The 20,731-nt window shown below is 34.8% G+C and overlaps 1 protein-coding gene across 4 annotated transcripts in view; it reads right to left on the reverse strand.

Annotated features, from left to right (window-relative positions):
- Positions 1-371: 371 nt before the first annotated feature.
- The window catches only part of Actn (alpha actinin), a 339,371-nt gene continuing 319,011 nt past the window's right edge, over positions 372-20,731 (reverse strand). For all 4 annotated transcript variants that reach the window (XM_090407380.1, XM_090407381.1, XM_090407379.1 and 1 more), the window contains 3 exons: positions 12,343-12,501; positions 6,270-6,428; positions 372-1,110 (listed from right to left, as the gene is read on the reverse strand). In XM_090407380.1, the coding sequence (XP_090263506.1) occupies positions 952-1,110; positions 6,270-6,428; positions 12,343-12,501 (477 nt within the window). In that variant the 3' untranslated portion in view covers positions 372-951. The remainder of the gene's footprint in view (positions 1,111-6,269; positions 6,429-12,342; positions 12,502-20,731) is intronic.

Consider the following 20,731-nt stretch of genomic DNA (forward strand, 5'->3'; position numbering starts at 1 on the left):
AGGTCTTATCTTTGCTGGATCTTAGAATAAATAGGTTTATACTTTCACAAATTTATCAAAACCACAAATTTAGATTTTATCTGAGCATTTTTCAAACTGGACTGATAGTAAGATTTTCTAACAAGATATTAACTATAAAATTTTGATACTACATTCTAATGACAAGAGATGATTATTTTTAATCTAGCATCTTAAATTCTTATTCAAAAGATTAAAGTAATTAAATTCATTTTTCTGTGAATGAGTATCATACAGGCAATGAATGTGACAAAGTCAAAACAGTTATAAGGATATTACAATAAAGTGTTGCCAACAGTAATCCAAGACTTGTTATTCAACAAATCTGTTTCTAACAAACACAAGAGGCAAAGTACACTTTTCTTTTTTTATTACAGGTTTTTTTTTAGAGATACAAGGAAAGCTCGAGGCACAATTTGGATGAGGAAAAAAAAAAAAACTGTTGCACGTGATGAATATATCAAAGTTGATGATGACTGTATCTAAAATTTGTAAAGACTGGCTAACATCACAGAACTGCAGTCTCTCCACTTTGAGCATACATACATATGTATGTACTGCAAGATGAGCAAGGCATCACACAGACAGAACAAGAAAAATTTAAGTTACTTAGGACACAACCAGTTCTTAAGCCATACTACAGCTATATCAACCAGACCTCTGTGGAGAACTTCCTTTGGTTTTTTTTTTTTTTTTTTCTTTCAGGTGACATGTCTAGACTAGCTCCCTTATACTGGTGATATGGAAGACTGCTCTGTGCAAAATGTTCATAATGTAAACACACTTGCTCTCACACATGCATGCACACATTCACACGCGCGCTCACACAAATACACACACATACGTACACAAGGCACAGTTGTCTGCAGTAAAATCTAGATGCTGTGACCAGATCCTTGGGATCATACAAGAAGAGGCTGCTTTCAATGTCACCTACAAATCACTTTCTCCATACAATGCTGTAGAAAATGACATATAATCAAGTGCTCCAGGAATGGCTCCAAGTCCTTTGAATGGTGCCATTCTCTGAATACAGTATTCTGCTTGATCTGGAGGCAATTCACGGCGTAATTCTTCAGCAGTGATGAAAGGCTGCAAAGAAGGAAAAAAAAAATTAATAATCATTTTACATACATAACAGTAGATCCTACTTTATACTGAAAACAGACAAGGGTTGCATGTTCTGTAAAAATGTCTGCAGTTATTCAATACACCCTTCAATGATCTATTCTTTGATTATTGGTTTGTCCATTGTTGATAAATGTTTACATTGATCAATGGACAAACCAGTAATATATGCACAATAACTTATACATAGTCTGCATGTTGTTGACATTGTACCAATGGAAGTCCATAAAGTGCAACTATGTTCATATGCAAGGCTTGAAAAATGTGCATGTCTGTTCCTCCATGATGAGTGAGAATTTTTTGGCTGAGTAAAAAAAAAAAAAAAAAAAAAAAAAAAAAAAAAGAGTTTAAATTTAATTGTCAATTTTTATTTTAAATGTGGTAGACACACAGAACAAATTAATGCACTCTTATTAGTGAGGTTATGAGTGTGCTTCATTGCTGATGTTGATTCTATAGTTTTTTTTTTTTGCCAGTTCTAAAAAAATTTTAGATTTGTAGAAAAAATTGAAATTTTAGCTAAAAAGGACTACAGTAATCTGCGATTTATCTGACCTTCGAAACAACAACCCTTCAATTAACCAATTTCTTCATGTCACATGACTTCTGATATAGTACCATGTAATTGCACTTCAATTATTAGAATGGCAAATTGCTTTCCCATTGTGGTTGGATAAACAGTAGATTACTGTAATGTCCTCTAGGGGTCTCAGATAAAAAGTTAATTCAGAAAAGTCAGATTAATTATCATAGAATGGCAGTCTTCCACATTGTTAGCAAATTAATGCACTCTTATTAGTTGAGGTTGGGAGTGTGCTTCATTGCTGATATTGATTCTATAAAGTTTTTTTTTTTTTTTTGCCAGTATTAAAAATTTTTTAGAAACAGGAGCAGTTATGAACCACTCAGTCCCAACCTCAACAAATATGGCTGCAGCCATATCTTTTGAGGTTGGGATTCATATTGAGGTTGCAGCCATACTTGAGGATGGAATGAAGGTGCAGATCTTTAGCAAATCAATGCATTAATTTGCTCAAGATCTGCAAGACTAAGACCACATTTAGTTTGACTTTTCTGAATTAAATGAATTTTTATCTGCCTCTAGAGGGGTACCTTATTATTTTATTGCATGGGTATCTCCATGTAGACTCAAGACTCACTATGGGAGACTCAAACTACCCCACACAGTAACTATCATACCTTTCCTTGAACCCATTAACAGACAAAGCATTCACAACTGATTCTGGTAATGCATTCCTCATATTCACCTCTCTCCAAGAGAAAAATCTAGTCCTAACACCTTTTGCTAACCACACTCTTACTAAATTTCCAGAGATGACCTCTTGTTCTGCCTCATCTAGTCAAGTACTGATGCATGAATTTCCTCTGCATGAATCCTATAAAATCTTTTTCATAGAAATTTAAATGTTTCTATCATATCACCTCTTTTAGTCAAATTGCCTATTCAGAGCCATTGCCAGTTTCTGAGCATATTCTTGTAAAGTTGATATGCCATCTAATTTAACAGCTGCCACAGCAATATTCTCACGTGGATGATAGACCTTGCAAAGAGGTCACTCAGTAACTCAACTATTTCATCTACCTCTCTCACTTCAATATCATCAGCACTTGTTTAATCCTTCCATAGTTTAATTCATTCCATAGTCATTCTTGCCACATAAAAGAACTCTTTGGGATTTCCTTTGGCCAACTTGATAATTTCTTCTCATAATCTGATTTTACCTTTTATCTTTACCATGCTGGTCACCTTTCTTGCCTGAGCCTCATACTGTTCATGTGCTTGCTGATCACTTTCTCCTTATGTATCCCCCCCCTCACAACTTCTTTTGTTGCTCATGCTTAACAATACTATTCATCCATCTAACTTCTACCTGATCCTCCTAATCTTTGAGTATACAGTATTATACTGCTTCCCTCAAATACCCCTTCACTATCCTCCCACTGCAGATTTTTATGCCATGGCACCATCTGAAGCCACCTCCCAAGCTTGTCTTGTGGATTCACATACATCTCTTCTTAAGTGAAAGTGCCATGTTTTGTTCCTTCCCTAGTCAAAGGCCATATTTCACAGGAATGAGTTTCTGACCTAAATTTTTTTTTATTTTAATTAAAAAAACTTAATTTTATAGTCTACACATAGCTCATTATGAAGATTTTAAGCTAATGTGACCTATCAAAATTTAAAAGTCAGATTTTTATTTTTATAATTTCTTTCTTATATTTCCTATTATTGTTTGTATTCGTACATTTTCATGCTGTCATTTTGTGTGATTTATGTATAGTTTCTGCCAATCCTTTCTGTTTCCTATAGAACAAAGGATTTCCTACAATTTACTTTGTTTCTATCATATACTTTGTTCTGTTTCCTAAGATTTTCTTTTGTGTTCTGTGGACAATAGACAATATACAGGGTGTTCGGGATAAATTTGACAGTTTCGTAAGGAAAAAGAAAATCTTCTTTGTATCTATTAAATTTAATGAATTGACAAAAAAACATTACAGGCAGAGTTAATTACAATACTATCAACAAGATTTACTCAAAATAACCACCATTAGCATCGATCACAGCTTCAATTCTGCTTCGGAACCTCGAACAAGCTGATGCTACAGTCTCCCTGGGAAGGGCCGCAAAAACTGTTTTAATTTTATCCATTAACTGGGCTTTTGTATTACTGGAAGTGTGATTGGTGTCTTTTTCAACTGCACCCCATACAAAATAATCCATGGGGTTAAGGTCTGGGGAGTTTGGAGGCCAAACATTTGGACTGGTGAAGTCGTAGAAATTTTCAGACAACCATTTTTGACTTTTCCCAGAGGTGTGGCAAGGGGCCGAATCCTGCTGCCATACATACGGCCTACCATTGGCTACCCTTGTTATCCAGGGCTTGACTACAGTTAGCAACTCCACGAACAAAGCCCGAATTCCAATGCCAGGGTTCTTCAACACCTGTTCCTGCAGATTTGCGAGGAATTCTGCTGTACGAATGCAATCAGATCGTCTGCTAGGGATCTTTCTTCTTGCTACATCCTCGTAGTCACCATTGCAAGTCTCTAGTTCATGCCTGATTGTTTTTACTGTATTCAGGGAGCATTGGGCAGCAGTCGTAATATCCTTATTTTGATGGCGGGCACGAATCATCATGATACAAGTTATTCTCTTCCATGATTCAGGTGGGTTCCAGCTATCCATCCTTTCTGACATCTTGTATATGAATGAAGAAGGGTCCAAACTTTTAAATGAAGAGAAGTGTGTGTTAATACATGTAACTTACGGAAAAATATAATTAATTATAAATATGTCAAATTTATCCCGAACACCCTGTATAATTTCCTGCCATTTCTAGTGTCTCCTGAATACAATCATGATCCTTAATATATAATATATACATTATTATATATTAATTGCATGGGACTTAGGACTTTTTTCCCCCCATCCATAGTTCATTAGTACTTCATTTTGTTATAGTGATGTTTCTATTGTGTGTGTGTGTGTGTATATATATATATATATATATATATATATATATACACACACATACACTATATGGCGAGTTCAATACAATTACCAGTATGCCCAATTACATAACATAGCTAAGACTTTTTTTTTTTTTTTTTAGACTGTTAATATCTGGTCCTTTATATTAAATATGAGACATTTTCTTTGGATTTTATTGAACCATGATTCTTTATAAATGTGTATATAATCGTCTACCAGTTTCGCCAGCTTGAGTCTGTCTGGCTACACCAACATTAAATGCTAAAACAGAAGAATGCAATAACGACATTAAAATCAAATAAAAAATTTAAAAGACGCATGCCATTAAGAGCATAGAGCGTGGAGACTTAGTCATTGTTAGTAGATTGCGTTTTATAGTTTTTCACGAAATTGAGTTCTGCTAAACATAGTGAACTTATAAAACTTTTCCAAATGTCTTTTAATATCATGCCTTGATTTCTATTGAGATTGTCTCCTGTCCGGAGTACCACTGCAGCTTCTTTAAAGTTTCTACATCTGAAATTTGATGTAGAAGCTCTGCTAAACATAGTGAATTTTATAAATTCACTATGTTTAGCAGAACTCAATTTTGCAAAAAACTATAAAACATGATCTCCATGCTCTATGTTCTTAATGTCACGAGTCTTTTCAATTTTTTTATTTGATTTTAATATCATTATTGCATTCTTCTGTTTTAGCATTTAATGTTAGTGTAACCATTCTCGTCCTGAAGAAGCCAGACAGACTCAAGCTAGTGAAACTGGTAGACGATTATATATACACATTTATAAAGAATCATGGTCCAATAAAATCCAAAGAAAATGTATCATATATAGCTAAGACTTATTTTTCAAATTCTGCTAGCATTCAAGTGAAAATTTCACATGTGCACTATGCAAGTTTTTTTTAAAATTAATTATTCATATCAGTTTCATTCACAAGTGCCATAGATAGGATGGAGTTAAACAGTCTGGAAAGTCTGCTGTGAAAGACTTTGACAAATATTCATGCTACAGTGAGATTCAAAACTGATAGCTTGTTGGTTTGATATGCCAAACCAACAAATTTGCAAATCATTTATTATTACCATTACTGAGCTTCATTCTTAATATCTGCAGGTATTAACTGTTTATACGTGTATTACCATCCATCCATTTACTCGTCTGTCCAAAGATGGTTGAGTCCCCTCCTAATGAGGGGTTTACTGGCATATTAATGCAGCCGGCTCGCCACTCCTCTGCCACATCCCGTAAGGGCGGTATTCTTGACTGTAATCCGTGTGTGTTCACGGGGCCGGTTTGGCTGCTTGCGGGATGAAAAACCCCAGATAAACTGGGGGGGAGGAGGAGAAACCCTGCTACCCACACCCAAGACTGGCTAACTTGGCTATGACTGAGGAAGATCCTCAAGCTCCTCACATCGTCGACAGGAATCGAACCTAGGACACTCCTTCCCCAGGCATGTGGTTGCGAAGTGCAAAGCCACTAGGCTAACCACGCGGACACATATATTACACAAAACTAATTTATGTTTTAGAATCAAGGAACAACAGTTATTTCAATTTAATATATTTTTGTAAATTCATGCAGATAAATGCAATGTTTACCTTATCTCCAGCCAAAATTCTAAATGAATCAATTATCTGTTCAGCTGTGTCAGAATCGGTACTTTCACGGGTCATGAAGTCCAAGAAAGCATCAAAATGAACGTATCCAGTATTGTTAGCATCAACAATGCTCATTATCCTCCTGAAATCAGCTTCACCCTAGATGGGAGTTTATAAAATATGCTAATTTATATACTGAATTCTTTATTAATATATATATATATTTTTTTTGTAAAGAAATACAGAATGAAAATAAGGATAATATAGAAAATAAGTTTGATATAGGAACAAAAATTACCCCATAAAGTCATAGCCATTTGTAAAGATTCTAATATGATAGGACTCACATTTGCTGATTTCTGCCAGAGTTTGTTAGCCAAAGCTCTTAGTACCTACATGTGGCATCCAATTATTACATTTGTAAAGATTCTAATATGATAGGACTCACATTTGCTGATTTCTGCCAGAGTTTGTTAGCCAAAGCTCTTAGTACCTACATGTGGCATCCAATTATTATATTTACCTGATCAAGAATGAGCTTTTTAGAGTCTTGCAAAACATCACTGTCATCAAATTACAAATGGTTATCATAATGGCAAGATTTCAAAGTAAATACATTATTATTCCTGCCAAAGAATTTTTACAAGCTCACATAGTATGTGATGTCACCATGTGACCAGAATGTGTGGTTTTAATGTGGAGAACTTCAGTCATCTTTTCAGATATCCTGAATATAAGGGATGGGAATAGACGAGTAGAGAATATGCTGTATTTTGTCTATTTTATAGAGATTGTAGCCATTGGCCAAAAAGCATTGAGAAGATACCCAAGTTTGGTTACAAGGCCATGTCATTTGAGCAAATAGCCCTGGCTCTGTCTGCATATGATCTTGTAAAATGGCCAATTTATGTGTTGAATATCAAAAATTCAAATTTGTGCACATGTACTTGAAAGAAGAAAGAGAAAAAAAATTATATATATATAACTTGTATCAGATATAATTTGTGGAAGGAAAAAAAATTCAGTGACTGGAGAAAATGCTTTTTATTATTAATTTGGCTTCAGAGGTTAAGACTATTGAATAATTGAAAACAAAACTTTGTAGGTATGTTGTATGCCTACAAAAAGTATACCTACAAACTTTCAAAACTATCAATATTTCATCTGTACCTGTTTCACTTGTCTAATTCATATGACTTGTTTCATGCTATAAATAACATCAGAAGAAAAAGATGAATAATAAATTTATGAATTTAATATTTTGCTGGTTTTCTAACCAGCATAATCAGAACACAAATTAGTTGTGTATATACACAGCACTCAATTATACTGTTGCAGAAATGATTCAAATTTAACTGAAAGAGAACTAATTTCCTAACAAAGTGCTCTCTAGGAAAAATGTAACAAAGTTAATTCAGGAAAGTCAGGCTACATGCAGTCTAAGAATGACTGTTTCTAGATCTTTGGTGAATTAATGTAGCCACAGTTTCAAGATGCCACATGTAGAAGTTAGAGAAGTGCTATATAGCCAATACTGATTTTACAACAGTCTCTCAGACCTATAGTGATTTCTAGGCAGCATAACTGTCTTCTTCCATTTAATCCTGTGTGAAGGAATAATCCAGATTATGGTCTGCCAGTCTTGACTTGTCATACAAATAATTTCAGATGTAGTTTTTGTGTTCAAAGCAGATAATAGATCTACTAGTCTGTCCAAAGTAGACTAAGCTGCAGGCAAAAGGAACTTCATATACTTCAGGATGTGCAAGAGAATAAAGGTATGTAGCTGAATGTGTGGTTTGAAAGTGGCATGGCAATTACATTTGTGGAGAACCAGCTATCATTTCAGATGTACCTTGAATATAAAGGATGGGAACAGGGGGGGGGGCAGAGAATATGCTGCATTTTGTCTATTTTATAGGATTTGCAGCCATTGGCTAAAATGCATTATGAAAGTACCCAATCTTGGTTACAATGCTGTGTCATTTGAACAGAATTCAAATAGCTCTGACTCTGTCTACATCCTCAACACATTTATGTAGACAGAGTCAGAGCTATTTGAATTCTGTTGGGAAGTACCTTCCTATATGCAGTTTTCTATAAACAGAAAGAGATAAACCATTTGGTAGCCTTGTCACAGGTGCATCTAATAAGGGAAAACAGCTGCAAGTTTCTTTTCTATAGCTTTTCCACATTTCTGGATGCTGGCTGTGCACTTAAATGTACTAAAAATATATCTAGCATGTCTAAGCCATAAGGCCAATAGCAAACTTTATTGTAGCAGTATTGGGTGCTTTATTGTCTAGAAATTCCATATAGAAATTGACTATTTGGAAAGGGAGAGGAAAGAGGGGAAGCTATTACTACAGACATATCTTTTTTTTCCTTTCCCCTTTACAGGCAAATTAACATGAGTAAATAATGAACCTGAATAATTCAAAAAGTGTGGCTTAATAAGGTCAAGGGTATTTTGTCAATGGTACACTGGTAAACAATGAAATAATATCAGAGCTGACAATGATGTCTGAATCTTTCAAGATCAGATGTTCCACTTTAAAACCTTAATGACAAATTAAGAGGAAAAGTTAGCAAACACATCTGATGCTAAATTAAATACAAAAGACAGAGGAAGACCAAGAGATCTAGATGAATTATGTAGCTGGATGTACTTTAGACAAAATTTAACACCTAATGATAGAGATCTGACAAACAAGAGATTAATTTGGAATAAACTATTGACAGGAAGCTAGTAACAGTTGTAAACTTACTTGTGCAACACTATCACTATCCTGTATACCCACTGAATGTATAACAGGAAATGGCGATGAAGAAGAAAAAAAAGCAAGTAAGGAAACGATAATTATATAAGGCATTTTAAAATTATGTATGCAAACTTCAAATATGTATATTTCTGAACAATATGAATATTTTTAATTGGATTTTTTGTATTTTAAATCTAAAACATATGATTTTCTACAATAAACCAAACTTGGAGGCGTTCAACATGGATACATGAAAAACATCTCTCTTTAACAGTTCTACAAGGCACAAGTCAAGTGAAATATTTTGTGCTCCTTGCTGCACTGTCCTCCACATTTTCTCAAATGTCTGCAATTAGCAAATGTAAACTTGATTTTTCAAAATACAAAATACTTTAAAAACTGCTTGAAAATACAAACAATATGATTAAAATTATCATACCATTCACAAAATATAAATTTTTAAAGTGTGTATACATAATTTGTAATTTGGAAACACCTTCTTCTGCAGCTTTTCCCACTTAAGTAGGGTTGCTGTTTATGGTGAGTCTCCTCCACAACTTCCTGTCTTGGGCTGTAGCCACATCCAAGTTCTTCATCCTCAAGTCCTCCTCCACCATCTCCCTCCATCTCTTCTTTGGCCGTCCATGCTTCCTCTTCCCCTGCACATCCATCTGCATGACCTTTCTTCTCACATACTCTTCCTCCCTCCTCATCACATGACCAAACCATCTCAACCTTGACTCCTGTATCTTTGCTCCTAAGTTCGTAACTTTCACCATTCCCCTTACATAGCCATTTCTCAGATGATCCTTTCTGGTCACACCGCACATCCACCTAAGCATTCTCATCTCCGCTACCTCCATCCTGCTGATGTTATTTTTCCTCAGGGCCACAGTTTCCAAACCATACGTCATAGTTGGTTTCACTACTGTCCTGTAAATTTTGCCTTTTAGATTGATCGGCACCCTCTTATCACATAGCACTCCAGCCATCTCTCTCCAGTTCCTCCATCCCACTTCCTTCTCAGCCTCACCATCCTCTTTCATTATTGAACCTAAGTATCTAAAGTCACTGACCTTCCTGACGACATTTCCTTCCAGCTCCAGATCTGTCACCTGGCTGCCATCCACTTTGCAACACATATAGTTGGTCTTACTTCTGTTCAGTCTCATACCTCTCTCTTCCAGTACTTTCCTCCAACTTTCCAGTTTGGCTGCCACTTCTTCTCTTGATTCTGCATACAACATAGTCCAAGGCACGTCTTCTCTCATTTCCTCCGTCACCACCTCCATCACAATATTAAACAGGAACGGACTTAATGCAGACCCTGGATGGAAGCCAAATGTCACTGGAAAACTTTCTGGAAACGCCTTCCTATATGTTTATTTATTTATGTGAATCACAATTACAAAAGGTTATAAATTTATTACATTAGAACTTGTACCATGGGAGTGGGCAGGCTAAGGGTTAAGATAATTTGGAAACCCTGCTCTAGAGATCAAACATAAAACCATACAAGCTGCTTCAGGCCTCCAATAATCAAAGGTGTGGTCTCATACTTAGCAATGAAATCTTATACAAACATCCACACCCATAGTGAGATTTGAAACCACAACCTGTTAGAGCATGGATATATTATCCACTTAGTTAACCAGGCCAGCAAAATTAAATTAGAGAAAATTATCTTATAATTCCCGTTGAATACCAGTATTTCAGACTTATAGTATCATGCATAACATCAGGAGTTTTACAGCTGTATCTTTCTTGAAATATTCTATATTACTTTGCTTGTTATGGCATCAATGTAATTGTTTGCACCAGCTTTTCCGAGATTCTGCTGGTATTAAACTTTCCCTAATTTGAATTATTAAAATTTTTATATTAAGATCACATGTCCTCAGTTTTTGTATAATATGTAAAAAAGATGAATGGTGAAACCTTGTAAAAGAAATGGGAAACCAAATCTTCCATTTCAACACACAGGTTATTTCTGAATTTGAAATAATGCTCATTCTCTGAATCCTAATAATAAGAGAGCATTATGGTTTTGTCATATTTGTTATTATATATGTATGCATATATTAACAATTTCCAGAGCTTAATCAATAACACTTCAGTTGGACCTGGGTTCAAATCCTGCCTCTAGTGTGAAGAACTTTTATCAGGACTTTTCAAATGAAGGCAAATTAGTTCTCATATGGACATCACAGATTTTCCCTCCCAGAAATTCTGGTTATTCATTTTCATCGAGAGAGAGACGCAAACCAACTGGAGAATACCTACAAATGACAGGTATCAGGCTATGCAAAAAACCGAACTGCATAGCTGACATGTTTGATGATCCAACTTGTTTACCGGAAGATGAAGATAGGTTTTATTATCATTATATTTTAGAAACATTTTTCTAAGAGAGTTAAGAACATATTTCTTAGTTCGTTTTCAGAAGGAAACTATTCAACTGGTAGCATATCTGTTGCAGTTATCATTTTCAGTGTTATGGTACTTATCAGTGGCATAGCTAGGAGGGGGCGGTCCGCCCCAGGTGGCACTTTGAACCTTTTTGAACTTTTAGATTTAATTCTAAAATACAGCCTCGAGAACTCAGTTCTAAATATTGTAATACTACTGCGAATTTTCCTCACGATTGCTGTAAGTGTTGCTAGTTGTGAGAGGAGTTTTTTAAATAAAATTTGATTAAGTTTGACCTACATTACTATGAAATAGACTTCGCCAATGTCATCGATGATTTTGCTAACAGAAAAGCAAGAAAAATAAAATTTTAGAGTGTTGAAATTAAAGTTTTACTTCAAAAATAAACACAGTGTTTTAATTTATTTCCCTATACGTCATTTTGACTTTTTGTAGTATTTTTGGTATGTATTGAGAGGGGGGGGGGCTAACTCAGGGACCTCCCCGGGCAGCAACTGCTGTAAAGTTGAAATCCAGCATATACATAACAAATTTTTGAAAATTGAAAAGGATACACACACACACACACACACACACACACACACACACACACACAGCAAAGCAACTTGTTCATATCAAATCGAAAACTTTGATATTGCCTGATTAACAGGAAATTGAACTTTCTCCATTCTAGTTATTTGCTAGTGGGAAAATTATTTTATGCATGGCTATATATGTGTTGAATCCCTGCATGAATGAATAGGCATTTATGTGCACACAAGTCTAATTTTCATTTTCAGACTTACCCAACAAATATTTTTAGAATTTAGATGAAAACAATTCAAAGAGGTCAGTTTTTTTTAAAAGAGAACAATTTAATATGAGCTTAATTAAATTCTTACCTGCCTATCATTACGAATGTTATAACCAAGACTAACCAAACAAGACTTAAATTCTTCTGGGGCAAGGCGCCCTGTGCGATTTTTGTCAAAATGATTGAAGGACATGCGGAATTCATTCAACTGATCCTGAGTGATACCTTTGGAGTCTCGTGTAAGAATCTAGTAATAAATTATGTCATACATTAAAAATTGACAATGATTTTGATTATTTTTTTTAAAATACAGCCAATAATATCAAAATACTTATATTTTTAATTCTTTAAGTAGCTGAATTATTTTTAGTAGAAATACAAAAAAAAAAAAAGAATAATTGATGTTTTTTTTTAAATTTTTTATCCTTTTACTTATTGTAACTAATTCTACCAGGAGAAAACAATACTTTTTTCTATAGGCTTTTCATTGTACATTTCTCATCATTATCATCATCAAATTCCTGATATATACCAACAAGGGGTGTACAGGATATGATAGTACTACATGAAAAATTTACATCATTACTAACTTCCTATCTACAATTTTCCTCCAAATCAGTCTGCTACCTGTCAAGACTCCGATATTATCAGATCTTATATTTCTGTCTTCTAAAGCACTTTTTACTGTATCAATCCACCTATATCTTGGTCTTCCTCTGGGTCGTTTTCCTGCCAACCTGGCAGAGAACACTTGTTTTGCTAATCTTTCCTCTCCCATTCTATTTAAGTGACCATACCATCTGAGATTAGCTCTGCTAACGCATTCCTGGATGCTGACAATGTCAAGTTCTTTCCCAATATCCTCGTTTTTAATATGATATTGCCATTGATGCCATCTATTCATGTCCCAATTCTTTCTAAGGACTCTCCTATCTGCGGTCTCTACTCTTTGGTCAAGTGTTTTATTTTGGACCCAGCTCTCAGATCCATAAGTTAAAATTGGTTTATATACAGCTAATTTAGCATTTTGGCTAATTTCTCTCTTATTATATACATTTATTCAGTTGACTTCCTATTATACCAGCTTTGTTGATTCTGTTGTCTATTTCCATATTTAATTTACCATCTTCACTAAAAATCGTGCCTAAGTAGCTGAAATGTTTTACTTGTTCTATAGGTTCTCTATTAGCACTACAGTTGGTATTTTCAATGTTTCTGCCTATTTTCATTGTAGTTGTTATTGCTGACCTTCATACCATATCTATTACAATTCAATTTAGCAATTTAGTAATTCAATTCAATTTTTCCCCAGTTTATCCTGGGACTTTTCATTTTTTACAAAGCAGGTAAACCGGCCTTGAGAACTCAACACTACGGGCATAGGATATACCGGGGAGTAGGGCTGACCAACTTATCCCGTGAACAGCTTGAGGTCCGATGATTAATAAACCCTTGACACCGCAAGGTAAAAGAGGGTAAAAGGAAAATGAGATTCAATTTATTCAGGGAGTCTTGCAGACTTGTAACAGATTTATTTAGAAGAATAACATCATCTGCAGAAAGCAAAGAGCTCAGATTAACATCTCCAATTTTGATGTCAGGTTTAATACCACTTTCCTTCATAATGTGATCCATATAGATAATGAATAACAGAGGGTGATAATGTACATCCTTGTCTGACACCAGATTTAACATTAAACAACCTTCCTGTACTTCCTTCAATTCCAACTGCTGACTTACATCTCAAATAAAGACTCAAATAAAGTATTGCTTGATATAATGCCCCATTGACACCATATAACTGTAGCGTTTTGAATAGCTTCTCTCTTGGCACCTTGACATATAACTTTTCCAGATCTATAAAACTCAAGTACAGATCTTTGTTATATTCCCATGATTTCTCAACTATCTGTTTTAAAGTGAAAATCTGATCCTGACAGCCTCTATTTGGCCTAAATCCAGCTTGTTCTTCGCCAAACATTTCTTCCACAATTCTTCTTAATTGTTTCTCAAGTATACTTGCATTATCTTACCAGGAACACCCAGTAATGAAATACTTCTGTAATTCTCACATTCAGTATTATTTCTCTTTTTATATATGGGTACGAGAGCTCTACTTCAATCATCTAGAATTTGTCCCTCTGTCCAGGCCTTCTGAACTATGCAGTACAGCCACTGTAAGACTTTTATACTTCCATACTTAAACATTTCTGGCCGAATATCATCTACTCCTGCTGCCTTTCCACATTTCAGGTTTTTTTTTTCTACTTCACATATGGATATATATTCCTGACTGCATGTATGGTCAATGTTTTTTACCACTGAGTCATCACTGCTTGTTTCATTCAACAATTTTTCAAAGTAATTACTCCATACTTCAAAGATATCTTTTTATCCTGTTTTCATATCACCTTTATCATCTCTAATTCCTTTTATAGCACTCTTTCCTATTTCTGAGCTTCAACAACTCCAGAATATCTTGCCACCTTCTTGATATTTATTTTCTATGTTCTTGCCAAAGTCCTCCCATGACTATTGTTTAGCTAGTTTTACACAGTGTTTAGCTTTCTTACATTTGTCTCTATATTCTCTAAGAGCACAAGCTGACTTATTTGCCAGGAACTTGTGATATGCTTTCTTCTTTTCCTTCACTGCCTCTTTAACTTCCTGTGTCCACCATGGAGTTCTGATTTTTCTATCCTTGCAGACAACCTCATCACATGCCTCTCTGGCTGAATCAATCAGGGTTTTCTTCAAGGCTCGCAACTTAATCTTCCAAGGATTGGTTTCTGTTCTCAAACTCATTTTTCTTCAATAATCTTTGTGTATTTTAGCCTACAGTTCACATCTGAGAGCTGCTCAACTTTTATTCGCTTTAAAACTTTCTTACATGTTCTTCTTTTCAATATGAAATTCAATTTTATCCTGCTCAAGACTAAATGGTGATCACTTCCAATTTCAAATCCTCTGTACACTCTGGTGTCCTGCACCAAGGGAAAAATATCACTATCAACAATAACATAGTCAATGAGATTTTTCTTATTCCTTGCCTCTTCTCTCCATGTGAATTTGTGCACATTTTTATGTTGGAATATTATGTTAGTAATAACCAGTCCATGTCCTGAGCAGAAATCCAACAGGTATTTGACATTATTATTAGCTATGCTCTTTTCTCCAAATTTTTCAAAAATATTTTTGTATGTCTGACAATCATTTCCTACTCTGCTATTTAGATCCCCAACAAGGACCACCTTTTCCTTTTTCATTGTGTCAGTTGCTTTCTGTAAAGTCTCAAAAAATTCCTTCTACCTTAGAACCTTCTGTGGGACCATAGGCACAAATAAGTCTCATTGTCCAGTTCTCCATTCTCATATTTGCCCACATCACTCTACTTGAGACTGCCTGCCATTTAAGAAGATTAGCCTCATATTTAGTGTTGAATACTATGGCTACTCCTTTTTCTTCACTGTCATTGTCTGAATATAACATTTTGTATTTATTGCTTAGAAAGATCTCACCAGTTTTTGCCTTTTTTGTTTCAGTCATCCCTATTATGTCGATCTGGTACTTATCCAATTCCTCAGCTAGCTCTATTTCTTTGCCCTTCAGGCTTTTTATGTTGATAGTACCGATCTTGAACTCTGGTGATGTGGTTGGGGTGGGTTTTAGGATTTGTTCCAGCAGCTGACCTTTCGCTGTTTGCCCTGGTTCCCTGGCGAAAACAACGGGTGCCTTATTTAATGAGGCGACACCCCACCCCGCATTAAATTTTGTCATGTTGTACCATCATTTGATATTTTATATTTCAAGCCAATAAGAATATAATTTGGTCGGCTAAATCCCAAATTGCCAGCCCATTCTCGTTCATTCAGTATCCAGGTAGAAATGCTCAGTATAGTTCCTATACTGAGCATTTTTGGATCATAATGCTATCTTCTTATCTACCTCTCTCTCTAATAACTTTTGAACAAATGAACTTCATGATACCATGTATGAATATCAAGCAAACAAACAGATTCCATCTCTGTGTTTCATCATCAGTTTCCTGATATATGGCCTCAAGTGTGTTTAGGCTATAACAGCACTATATGATTAAGTTTACATTATTATTAACCTCCTATCAACAATTTTTCTCCAAATTAGTGTATGACTTGTCAGCATTTCATTCAATATTATTATTAGAAACATGAAATGTTAGATACAGCTCTTTTGACTGAATCAATCCATCTAGGTCTTCCTCTGGATCTCTTTACTGCTATCTTGGCATCAAAGATCTGCTTTACTTACCTTTCCTCACCCATTCTATTTAAATGGCCATAAAGCCAAATAACTGGAAGGAGACCTCCACATTGTCTAAGGAATATGAAGGACTAACTGGGGCTTCTGATATAATGTCTAATCCTCACCTTCATGTAGTGCATCTGATTAGTAGGTATCCACTGGGTACTGAACAAATAAGGATGGGCTGGCAAATTTAGAAATTAGGCGACCAAATTCTCTATTGGCTTACCACCACAAATACTCTGTTTCATAAAGTTCACAAAGTGGAGTGTTGATATAGATGCTACAGACTTAATTCAAAGAATTAGGACTCAAAAATATTGATTCATGATGTATTTAATTAATTTATTTATTTTAAGTACTTTCAGATCTTGAAAATGAGATCTGAAAGTAAGGATATACATTAAAATAATAAAACAGTATCTAGAAAAGTATTAAAACTTTAGAAGCAGTTTCTAAGGGATGCCAGAGAAGACAGAACAATAAAAATAAAGTTTTAGGAGATAGTCACATATCTACTTATGCAGAGATGAGAAAACCAGAATCTGGCCTCATGTTACCAATGTTTAACATGTTAAACTGTCTCAGTAATATTCACTAAGAATAAAATACTACAGAAAAAGAATATTCTCAATTTCCTTAGCTGAAAACCTTTGCCTACTTAGCTGGAAAATATGAACTTTTATTCTTTTCATTAATAGTTCTGTTGCCATGATGAAACCTTTTAAAGTTTATTCTTCATTATGTGTTTAAATGCATTTTTATTTAATAAATCATGCAACTTTTGTTATTTTCTAATGCTACTTGAGTAATATTCTTATTATGCCATTAGATTTTTTTTTGTTTGTTTCTTTGCTACTATAAATATTTCAAAATTTATGTTTACATCTTACTAGTAATTATCATCTATCCAACATTCAAAACAATGATACTTCAATTAACCTACTTCTGGTACAGCACCATGTACTTGTACTTCAATTTTCTGACCCTTTGAATTATCAGAATGGCAAATTGCTTCCCTGATGTGGTTAGATAAATGGTAGATTACTATATAAAAGCAAGCTATAAACATAACGAGCACGAAGTATATTTAAAACTACTACCTAGTTTACACTCTTCAGGAAATTGCAGTGCATCTTATGTAGCATTTTTTAAAATTTCATTATACCCATAAGACTCCAAAAGCCAATTGCTCTTTGGCAATTGGTTTCAGTTTGAGTAACAAATTCAAGAATTTGACAGTGATCCATTCAAAAAAATTGGTATTATACAGAAATGTTATATCACAATTGCTGTCCAATTTTCACATAGGTTGGTTTTGTGGTCATAAAAACAGATTTCAGATTTTTTAAAATTATCAGGCACCTTCATCTATTGTTTTGCTTAAGAACCATATTTAGTGGAGCTTAATAAATGGAAACAAATGTCTCTCTAATAATTAAACATAATTTAATGCCACAGTTGAATCTAGTCCATATGGTGTTTACCACACATATCTATCAAGAGTACAGAAAATTAAAGAAACTGCAATATTCTGATTAGAAATCCATGTATTCAAATATGCAATTTAAGACTATTTCCTTTTTCTGAACTATGATGCATATTGTCAGAGCATGCATGCAAACATTAAATACACATGTAAACTACTACTGGGAAAAACTTAAATATATTTCACATAAAAGAAAAAAATATATATTACATTTTCTATAATGTAGCGATTTAAATAACATCTAGATACAAATAAGTGAGTCGTGTAATAAAACTGTTCCATAAAAATCTTATGAGTGATCCTAATCTTTTGTTATTTTAATCTATTCTAGTAGCTTCCTCTATGTTATCAATCATATTACAGTTATCAGCTTCAGCTAATGCTAGAGATAATTATTTCACATCTGCCTTAGTATCCAATAATGCAAAGCACACTTTTTTCAGATTTAGTGAAAAAATAATACTGTATAATTTCTTGGCAAGTTTAATTTAATTTAATTTATTATACATACTCTGATCCAGAGTATTCAATACACATTTTCAGTTTTTGTATATGGGTGGAGCTACTACTGAATTTCCTGCCTGGAGTAATTTAGGTCAGGAGTGATGAGTTTAATAGTGATCCTTTTGAGTCACTCAGTGAGATTTAGAGTGAGCTTGTAGATCACTCAGAGTTTTTGAATAGGTATTCCTCACTTTAACTGTACCTCAGTAAAGGGTGAAACTGGTCTGGATAGTGGCCCATAATGCATATGTAATTAGCATTACATATGGCTAAAAGAAATATGCTTTGCATTATGGGGGATGTGAGGCAACACAAAACAATGGATGCGAAGTCATTAGTCTCTATAAACAAGTAACCTAGTCATGAAGATATTTCATGCACAAAAATACAGTGTCTGGCAAGTTTAATTTAATTTATAAGCAACTGAAAAAAAAAAAAAACTTTCTACAACTGGCTGAGATATATTGTCAGTGTACTCTCTATTTGATCACAGAGCTCAGACACAATATACTTTGTTCCATTTTATTGAAGAAAAAGAAAATAACTTGGCATTTTTAGATACTTTAATCACACATGTGCCTAATGGTAGCTTTCTTTCTGTTTAGAAAAACCCAACTCACACAGGAAGATTCCAGAACTTTCCCATGACCCCCCCCCCCTAAATATTATTATTACCCTAAGACTCCATGGAGTCAGACTCATCCAAGTCCTTTTGTCATACACACAGCTCATCATTCACACCTTAAACACACTCAAATACTCTGCAGATACCACACCCTCAGGCAAGGAATTCCAATCATTCACAACTCTGCGTGCAAAAAAACCCTGCTTCTCACTCCCTTGTTCACATCCTCCTTATACAGCTAGGGATGACCTCTTGTTTGCTCCTGATCTTCCAGTATTTTTTTTTCTGTAAAACCTCTTCAAGATTGATCCTATAACAACCCCTTACTAACTTGTAGGTCTAACATATCACCCCCCCATTTCCTCCTATCCATTAAACTCTGTAGATTGCATCTTCTCAACCTTTCCTCATATTAGACATTCCAGAAATCAGAAACTACCTTAGTCAGTCTCCTCTGGATCCTTTCCGTCTCTTTGTCCTTTTGAAAACCAGGTGACCAAACCCGTGCATAGAAGTCCATGTGTGGCCTAATCAGAGCCTTATACAATGGAACAAGAATCTACTTACTTCTACAAGTCAGTGTCCTCTGCATCATTCCCAGAATTCATTGTGTTGTCCTCACAATTTTGGCGATATGTCCTCTAAATTTTAGATCCTTATCCACCATCACCCTAAGATCGCTTATTTCCTCCACCTTCAACAATAAATATATAAACCAAGTGTAAATTCTACATCCCATCTTTGTTTCACAAAATTTAAAACCTTACATTTTGCAACACTGAACTGGAATCTCCACTCCCGTGTTCATTTACACAATCTATTAAGCCTTCTTGTAAGGCCACACATCTTCTCTACTCTTCATATCCCAACTTTGCATCATCTGCAAACAACTGAATATTCCCATTCCAATCTTCCTCGATATCATTAACATGTATGTTAATGATATCGGGAAATGATATAGCAATGGCCCTAAAACAGACCCACACAACCTAAAACAGGCACACCCCTAGTGGCTTGACTCTTCCAGGATATGCTCCCCCATATACAACTTGCTGGTACCTATCAGATAGCCAATCTCTAACAGAATGCACTAATCTGATATCACTAATCTTGCTATACCTGCAAGCTGTCTCCTGAGTTCCTCATAATCACCAGCCTTGTAGTTCCACTATATCCTTTTCTCACAGAGGTCCTCATACTGCTGGCAACCACCCAGGTAATCACTTCATGGTCACTCTCACCAACTAAATAGGTTGTAATAAGAATGATAAGCTCTTACTTATGACTTGGAGTTTTTTTTTTTAATGCTTATTCTTCACACCTTATCTAATGGATGCAATTCTAAAAAAAAAAAAAATAATAATAAACTATCCCCTCCCCATCTTGAATCCCTTTCATGATATGCATCACCACGTTATTACTATTCCCTATATCTGAAGTTCAAACTTCATATCACGATAGATGCTTATATTTTCTACCCTAAAGATAGCCTGTGTAGCTCAGTGGATGTGGCGTTTGCACACCACGGCGCTTGGCCACACAAAGGAAGACTTGGAAATTTTTCTAAGCCTTTTTTCG

This window comes from Typopeltis vanoorti, chromosome 17 (genome assembly GCF_054136105.1).
Source record: "Typopeltis vanoorti isolate ZY-2024b chromosome 17, IOZ_Tvanoo_1.0, whole genome shotgun sequence".
Classification (NCBI taxonomy): domain Eukaryota; kingdom Metazoa; phylum Arthropoda; class Arachnida; order Uropygi; family Thelyphonidae; genus Typopeltis; species Typopeltis vanoorti.